Source organism: Temnothorax longispinosus, unplaced genomic scaffold, assembly GCF_030848805.1.
Source record: "Temnothorax longispinosus isolate EJ_2023e unplaced genomic scaffold, Tlon_JGU_v1 HiC_scaffold_435, whole genome shotgun sequence".
Lineage (NCBI taxonomy): Eukaryota > Metazoa > Arthropoda > Insecta > Hymenoptera > Formicidae > Temnothorax > Temnothorax longispinosus.
The window spans coordinates 1-9440 of record NW_027270270.1 but is presented as its reverse complement, the minus strand read 5'-3'; the positions used below and the strand labels follow the sequence as shown (position 1 = coordinate 9440).

The 9440-nt window shown below is 32.2% G+C and overlaps 1 protein-coding gene and 1 long non-coding RNA gene across 2 annotated transcripts; one reads left to right on the top strand and one right to left on the bottom strand.

The window, feature by feature from the left end:
* Positions 1 to 6: 6 nt before the first annotated feature.
* Positions 7 to 8188, top strand: LOC139824559 (uncharacterized). Its single transcript, XM_071797098.1, has 9 exons — positions 7 to 41; positions 1019 to 1277; positions 1353 to 1415; positions 1500 to 1703; positions 3706 to 4024; positions 4502 to 4646; positions 4783 to 4940; positions 5048 to 5260; positions 7756 to 8188. Exons 2-9 carry the CDS (start codon positions 1077 to 1079, stop codon positions 8082 to 8084), a joined length of 1632 nt encoding a protein of 543 aa, XP_071653199.1. The 5' UTR covers positions 7 to 41; positions 1019 to 1076; the 3' UTR covers positions 8085 to 8188.
* LOC139824560 (uncharacterized) lies at positions 7244 to 8854 on the bottom strand. The gene is made up of 2 exons (XR_011735186.1): positions 8636 to 8854; positions 7244 to 7931 (listed from the first exon to the last, which is right to left on the bottom strand). It is a non-coding gene; the product is annotated as an uncharacterized lncRNA (long non-coding RNA).
* Positions 8855 to 9440: the final 586 nt, after the last annotated feature.

Genomic DNA, 9440 nt, shown 5'->3' with positions numbered 1-9440 from the left:
ATACAGCCTATAAAAAAAATATTTGATGATGTGTGTGAAAGGTTAGTATAATAAACAAATAACATTTTTTTAAGCAATAGTTTCCAATTATTAATTATTACATTATTAGGCATTGCTTTGTACAGTAGGAATAAAAAATAAGTATTCAGTACTAAAATGTTACAAATTATAAATTTATTTAATGAAATAACAATAGTAGTAACGTAATGCATATATTTTAAAGATAACAAAATAGATAAATAATTATTAACAAAAAAAATTGCATTGTATCTTATTGCGGTTTGATTATATAATTTGATCACTTTTTATAAATAAGTAGTCATGTGACGAAATAACCTTCAAAAATTATCAAATATAAATAATTTAAAGTTAATAGCGTGTCGAACCTCTATTTGCTTTGATCACAGCTTCTAAACGCCATGGTATAGAATCAATTAATGTTTCTAAAACATATTGGTCAATTTTGCTACATTTCTCAAATAAAGCCATTCTGTATTCTTTAAGATTCTTTCTCTTTGATTTTGGTATTCTACGATCTAATTCATCCCATAAGTGCTCTATAGGATGAATTAGATCGTAGAATACCAAAATCAAAGAGAAAGAATCTTAAAGAATACAGAACGACTGTATTTAAGGAATGAAGCAAAATTGACCAATATATGTTTTAGAAACATTAGTTGATTCTATACCAATCTTGGCGTTTAAAGGCTGTGATCGAAGCAAAGGGAGGTTCAACACGCTACTAACTTTAAATTATTTATATTATGTAATTTTTGAAGGTTGTTTCGTTACATGACTACTTATTTATAAAAAGTGATAAAATTATATAATCAAACCGCAATAAAATACAATGCAATTTTTTGTTAATAATTATTTATTTATTTTGTTATATTTAAAATATATTCGTTACGTTACTACTATTCTGTTATTTTATTAAATAAATTTTTAATTTGTAACATTTTAGTACTAAATACTTATTTTTGTGTGATTCCTACTGTATATCAACTTTTTATTTCAGTGATCCTGAAGCAGCAACGCATTTAAGTTATCCTGCTATTAAAAGCACATTGAACAGAATGCGAGCTGCGTACAAACCGCCTGTACCAAATTCTTTCGCATCTCTCAGTTTGGAGCTTGAAAAGTATGATGCATGCAAAGATATCTATAAAGGGACTGTAATCGCAGAAGATGGTAGCATGGGATTTTTATTTTCAAACAATGAATTGCTTAATGCGTTGAATGAAAGTACAGAATTATTTGTTGATGGAACATTTTCGGTAACTTCAGTAATTATTCACTCGTCACAAACAAATGAATTTTATATCATTTGTTAACAATTAATATATTTACAGATTGTTCCTCGGAAACCGAATATAATTCAGTTATATACCATTCATATTCGTTATATGAATACGGTAGGTTGCAAGTTTTACAAAAATTGCATACTTTTCTTGTCTAGAAATCATGTGTTAAATTATTTACATGTCAATATTTCACAGGGAATTGCAACCATCTTTGTTTTATGTGAATCGCGAACTAAAGCTCTTTATCGAGCAATTTGGGAAAAGATAATTGAGCTTGCCCCAGCACTACAGAACAATGTAAAATTCATTATGGGAGATTACGAAAAAGCAGCGATAGCTACGTTATCTGAATTTTTCCCTGTAGCTGCAATACATGGATGTTGGTTCCATTTTAACCAGGTATACTTGCAATATAAAAGTTTGACGTTTCTTTGCAACATGTTATATTGTATACAGTGTGTCCCTGACCTACCATTGCCACCCATTAATGACAGATACTTGAGATCATTTTGAGACAAAATTAACACCAAAAGACCGAGGCTATAATAGTTTTTAAATGAGAAGTGTTCAAAACTGATCAATCAAATTGTCCGAAACTTGTGCGCTCAGTCTTGTCCCAACAGGTGCATCCAGGAGCATAACCGCTCACTGAGCTGCTAAGTAGCAATTAAGTGTGATTGGTTGGATCCAAAGAACCAATCACATTCTATTGCTACTTAGCAGCTCAGTGAGCGGTCATGCTCCTGAATGCACCCATTGCATAGTAGTAAAGCATAGAGATATAAGAAAAGTGCGCGAGCGAGCTGAAAAAGCGAAATAGAAATAAAAAGAGAAAGCTGCATATGGGCCCCTTCTGTCTTTGTTTCGCATGCGCGCGTAGACAAAGACAGAAAGGGCCTATATGCAGCGTTCTTTTTCTATTCCCATATCGCAGCCTCTTACGTGCTAGCATATGACTCGCGCACTTTATTCTTATATCTCTATGTAGTAAAGATATCAATTTATTCATTCTTCCCTATTTATTCATTCTTTCTATAGAACTAAAACACCTTCACTACTATGGCTGCATTGACTGTCAGTACTGCAAATCTATATTTTACGTCACGTATACTATAGATTTTCAGTACTGAAAGTTGCTGACAGTGAATATCGGAATGCAGCCTATGTAATGGGACATGACCAAGCGCGCGAATTTTGGACAATTTGATTGGCCAACTTTGAACACTTCTCATTTAAAAACTATTACAGTCTCGGCATTTTAATGACAAGGTTTTCGTCTCAAAATAATCTCAGGTATCTGCCATTAACAGGTGGCACAGCAGGTCTGGTATACCCTGTATATTATTATATTAGGGATGGGATCAAGTTCAATATGTTAACAATCTGAGTCCAATCCAATAATTATATTACATTTTCTTAGATTCGAGTAAAATTTATAATAAATAATATTTCATACATTGTACTTGTGAAGTAATTGAATCCCAAGTTAGTTAGTTTTGAATTTTAGAATAAGTGCTTGCAGGATTTAAAATGTAATTATCTAGTAGTTTCTATCATAAAGAATCAAATCTTTTACAAGTAGTATTCGAATATCTTATCATAATATAGTTATAATGTAAAATTGTAATAAAGAGATATTTTGTGTGTACACACATATTATGCTTTACACATTAAATTTCTAGTAAAGTACTCATAGAAGGTTCGAACGTATTTGATCTGTACTCCGTCTAACGAGAGATTGAGTAGATTATGGAAGTAAACTCGTCCGTCTCGCGCAGGTCTCCGCTCACAAAACATTTATTTACATATGTTACATATACGGTACGCCAGTCTCTAAGGACTTTACCCCCAGTTTGCTCGCCTATGCGCAGAACCACTCTCAATCTCGTTGGACGGAGTATAGGTTCGAGTCTATTTGGAAGTAACACTCTTGTTTTTCGAGGTACTCATAGAGAGTTCGAACCCATTTCGTCCAGGAGATCGATTGTGTATTTTGAAACAAGGTGAAAATTACAAAAGTGGGCTGATTTACTAGATTTCAACAAATAAACTTGTAGATACTCTAATGAATTTCCTCACTTTTGAAATTTTCACCTTGTTTCAAGATACGCAATCGAGCCCTTAATTCGAGTATACTTAATCTAAAATACTAATACTATTGCCTTTATTTTTCGAAGTGATCACAGAGAGCTCGAAATTGGGCCAACAGATTTGAACCCACTTGTAAGATATTTAATTCATTAATTATTCTATTAATATTTAGTATTTATATGTGGTGTATATATATTTTATTATTTATATATATTGCAGTCTTAATCCTATACACGTAATACGAATATACAGAGTATGTAAAATTAAATAAAATTAATAAAATATTTTAATAAAAATTAAATATTTTCAGTCGATACTGCGCAAATGGCGACAATTGAAATTAACTAATGCTCCGAAAACTTTAATATCAATGGCAATGTCCGTTCCATTAGTGCCGCACATTAAATTTGAAGAAGCATTCGCAATATTGCAACGTACTGCTGATAATATGTGCGATGATCATCCTGCTGTATTACAGTTTATGTCATATATGCGTAATACTTGGCAAAACATATCTGAAAAAGTTTCAGTCTACAACTGCCCTGTGCGAACTAACAATCTAGTGGAAAGCTTCCACAACCAAGCATCCAAACATTTTGGCAAGCATACAAGTTTATGGATATTTATAGGTACATTATTTTTTTATTTCATATGTATTACGATAAACTGTAACTAACAACAAGAAAATTAACAGGTTGTTAAGGTTCCTAGGCTTTCGCCACGGTCATATGGGATCGTGACGTTAGAGGCGAGAAAAGACACGTTGAGAATTCTTTCGTCTAATTTCTAAAGGTTGAAGTACACTTCAAAAATAGTATTACATTCATTTTACGGCTGCTTATTAACTGTCAAGCGAAAGGGATAGACCTCGAAATATTTTTGAAGTTTACTGAAATGATCTAAAGTGTTATTTTATGCAAATATCTTTTTATTAGGAAATTGCAAGCAAGAATTCTCAGCGTGTCATTTCTAGCCTCTAACGTCACTATCTAACATGGCCGCGCGTAGTAAGTATCAAGAAGCCTTAACAATTACAAATAATAAACTAATAAAATTAATGGTTACGAAAACAATGGAAAAGACATTACCTTTACTTTTACATCTAGATAATTTGAATAAGCTGATTATCACTCAAACAATTGATCTTGGTCGCGCAAGGAACAATCTTCAAGTACGACGTGTCCATTCTAAAATTAATAAAGAAAGAAATGATGTCATACTCCAAAGGCAAAAAGATCTTAGACAAAATAGGTATTGTGTATTGCATATTTAATATACGGCATATTATAATATCATATTTATTATTGTTCGGAATTAAGCATGTGAGAGCTTAGAAATTGTAAATTTTGTATAATTGAAATAAAAATCTTTTCTATTCTCTTTTCAGAATATCCCTGACGGAATTTCTAAAGTCTTTCCATCAATTTAATGAGAACCAACAATATCTCATTGATTTAACTTCTTCAACTGTGACGCATGAAATCTACGCGGATGAAATCTGTGCCGACTTGTTGACAGGATTGCCTATTGTCGACCATGATGAAGGTAAGATCGTTCGGGCTTTTTTCTTTTTTAATGTTTATATATCTTATTACGTTTAAAAATTCTACATTCTATTCCATTTCTCTCTTTGTCTTTCTCTTTTTGTTTAGAACTTGATGAAAATAGAAATTTAAGCAACAGTAGTAGAAATACACGTCGTCGATCACGACGAACTATAAGGACGAGTCTTCTCTCAGAAAATGTTGGATCAGTTGAAAGTGGATCTGAAGGGCACCATAATTGTGAGATTTCTGGTACTTCAACACCTGAAAGGGTCTCGCCAGCAAGAGTAACAGAATATTCGCCAGAACATTCTCTAAATGGTAAATAAATCATAAAATTTTCGCTTATGAATATATTTAATTTGTAATTACATTGTATAATTACTCAAATCCAAATACATTTTAGATACATATATGTTATATACAGGGTGATTCAGGACCTCTGCAACAAACTCTGAGGAACAATAGGTCTCGCAGAAAGGATTATTTTTTGCCAAGCAATCCATGTTCTCTGACGCGTCGTTTAGAAGCTACACGACCACGCAGACAGGTCTTAGGTGACATTTATTACAATTATGAGATAAATTATTTATTTATTGTCTCAAGTACACTTGCAGACAGTTTACAGAAGGCGGTCCAAGTGTCTACCCTGAACCTAATTGCATTCATGATACCATCGTAACATTGATTGTCGAACTCTATCGAACCTTTGAGGTCATGTTGCGGCCAATCTGTAGCGCAATCAGGTTCAAGGTAGACACTTTGAAAACCTTCTGTAAACTGCCTGCCAATGTACTAAATAATTTATCTCATAGTTGTAATAAATGTCACCTACGACTTGTCTGCGCGGTCTCATAGCTCCGAAATGACACATCAAAGAACATTGATTGCTTGACAAAAAATGATCCTTTCTGCGAGATCTATCATTCCTCCGAGTTTGTGGCAGAGGTCTTGAACTACCTTGTGTACGTATATATTATCAAGTCCATATCTTTATCATTTGTCCTCCTTAAAAGCATACAATTTTTGCCTGAATCATTTTTTTTCTAAAACTATGATTTTTTCTAAAACGTGATATCGAGATATTTGAGTAATATATATACAGGATGTCCCATTTTAATCGATAACCCAAAAACTTTTTAATTTGTGATTTTAGAAAGAAATACTTTAGACGAAAGTTGTTTGGTTTAAAGGGGGACATATAATTCCAATTCATACGTGTCATACATGTCGTTATTTTCAAGAAATTTTAAGGGAGACAAATTTCTTAAATAAAACGATTTTTTCTTTTAAATAAAAGTTGTAGATCTCGTCGAAACGTTTTCAAAACACTATAATAAAGCTCTTTTTCGTTAAGAATTTTCTGATATTTCAAATTTTGTCATATTTTTATTATAAAATTTAATATAAAATATAAAATATGATATATGATATATAAAATATAAAATATGAAATATCTCGTAAAGTATTCTCTTTTCCATGACTCTACTTTGATACTTTTATACGCAGAATAATGAGAGAAACCGATTGTTGTAAAAAAAAAAAAAAAACAGAAAAAATTATTTTGAAAATTTTTATTACATATTGTAGACGCATTTAATTTTACAAAATTGCAAATGTAGAAGTTAATATTATTAGATTCCTTTCATTATTCTACGTATAAAAGTATCAAGGTAAAGTCATCGAAAAGAGAATATTTTACGAGATATTTCATATCTTATATTAAAAATATCATGAAAACTTTGAAATATCTCAAAAAATTCTTAACGAAAGAAAGCTTTATTATAGTGTATGGCTGAGTCGCAAATTTCATACCATTTAAACTTTTCTTATTTAAAAACTATTATAGCCTCGGCATTTTGTTTTGAAAACGTCTCGATAAGGGCTATAAGAATATGCAATAAAAAATGGAAAGTTCCATTTAAAAAAACATTTCTCGATTACATTACCTGGCTTTGAGAAGGTCACTCAAGGTCAAGTCCATATTTTCATCATCTGTTTTCCTTGAAACCATACAATTTTTGTCAGAAACATTTTTTTCTACAACGTGATATCGAGATATTTGACTATCAAAAATAAAATGGAACACCCTGTATATGGGGCATTTAAATTGAGACGCCTAAATATCTAACAAAGCAAAATAGAAAAAAAATGTTTTAGACAAAAGTTATAAGATTTAAAAAGATACATTTAATTCGACCATAAGTGGCGTTACTAAAGTCAAGTTAAAGTCAACTTAATTTTTTTAAATAGAAACCCTTATCTTTTATTGTATCATCTTTTTCTACTAATAAATTTTAACAATTTTTGTTTAAAACATTTTTTTATTTGCCTAATACTTTTTGAGATATACAAGGAAAACTAACTTTTTCGATATTTAGTTTAAGATATTTCGATAATTGTTTGTCGGAGAAAAAAGCGATAAAGGACTTTTTGACTTAATTTGGTCTTACAAGAAGAAAAAAATCAAAATTTTCCGAAATTTGTGACCTCAGTCATGTCACATTGCACAGCAGGGAAGGTATTTTTAAACGTATCAATTCTATTCTTGAAACTGATATAGATATAGAAAATTCCTTGAAAACACTTTCACTATTATGTAATGTGACATGACTAAGCGCGCGAATTTCATACCATTTTAATTGATCAAATTTAAACTTTTCTCATTTAAAAACTATTATAGCCTCGGCATTTTGGTATTATGATTTTCTTTTCAAAATGATCTCAGGAATCTGGTATTAACAGATAGCACATCAGGTCTGGGATACCATGTATACTTCATGTGTGTATGTGTGTGTATTTATACATAATTTCAGATGTTGCCGAAAACGTATTCAATGTTCCTGAGGACGATTACGGATATTGGTACGAAGATGTGACAAACGTTGTAAACAATTCTTTACCATATTTTCCTGTACAACAGTCTTCATTAAACTCGGGTGACAGAGAAGGAAATGAAAGGCCCGAAGGAACTTGCGTTATATGTTTAGATCTGAAAGCAAATCGATTAATTATACCATGTGGTCACATGTGTGTGTGTGCAGCTTGTGCTGATGTCTTTACAGCAGATACGTGCAATGATGATAAAAAATGTCCAATTTGCAAAGAACAAGTGCAAAATATCATTCGAGTTATTGTGCCATAAACTAAAATATTTTAATCTATTTAAACTGATTCACACTTGTCTCTTCAGTTTTATTATAAATTGCGAGTTTTTATTTGTATTAATACTGGTATTAATATAATATAATATATATATATATATATATATATATATATATATATGTTAATATACATATTAATATTATATATATAATATATTAATATAATATATATAATATATATAATATACATATATATAAGTTAACATAACCAGGAGGCCTATTACGTATCTTTTCACGAGGTGGAAATGCGAAAAGTGAACAGATTTACTAGATATCGACCAATAAAATCGTAGATACTCTAGTGAACTCTCTCACTTTTCGCATTTTCACCTCGTGAAAAGATACGTAATAGGTCCCCAGTATTAATACAAATAAAATCTCGCAATTTATAACAGTACTGAAGAGACAACTGAATCAGTTTAAATAGATTAAAATATTTTAGTATATATATGGATGTAAAATTTATATATATATATATATATATATATATATATGGATGTAAAATATGTCTTATATTCGGAATAAATCTTACGTTTTTTGTTGACATTTTCTATCAATTTAAGCACTCGTCGGCTTTTCTCATTTACAATATCTTTCTCGGAAAGTCTCTGTATTTTAATACTGAGCTGTAATAATATATCCGTACTAGTGCAAATCTCCGTTGCTACATTTGTACATGGTATAGAATCAGTTTCATTAATCATAAAAGATTCGTCTAAAGTATCTTCAAATCCTGCACAGAATTTTTGCAATATATATAAGGAAACAGAACCAGAGTTAATATAAATAAAAAACTTGCTGTTTATAGTATATATATATATATATATATATATATATATATACTATAAACAGCAAGTTTTTTATAGTATATATATAGTATATATAGTATATAATATTTGAATCAGACGCCTAAAAGTCGCACAACATTTCAGGGTTCTTCTCTCTCTTTCTTTCTCTCTCTCTCTTTCTCTCTCTCTCTCTCTCTCTCTCTTTCTCTTTCTCTCTCCTCCCTCTCCCTTTCCCGCTCCCGCTCCCGTTCCCGCTCCCGCTCCCGCTCCCGCTCCCGCTCCCTTTCCCGCTCCCTCTCCCGATCCCGCTCCCGCTCCCGCTCCCGCTCCCGCTCCCGCTCCCGCTCCCGCTCCCGCTCCCGCTCCCGTTCCCGCTCCCGCTCCCGCTCCCGCTCCCGCTCCCGCTCTTGCTCCCGCTCCCGCTCCCGCTCCCGCTCCCGCTCCGCTCCGCTCCGCTCCGCTCCGCTCCTCGCTCTCTCTCTCTCTCTCTCTCTCTCTCTCTCTCTCTCTCTCTCTCTCTCTCTCTCTCTCTCTCTCTCTCTCTCTCTC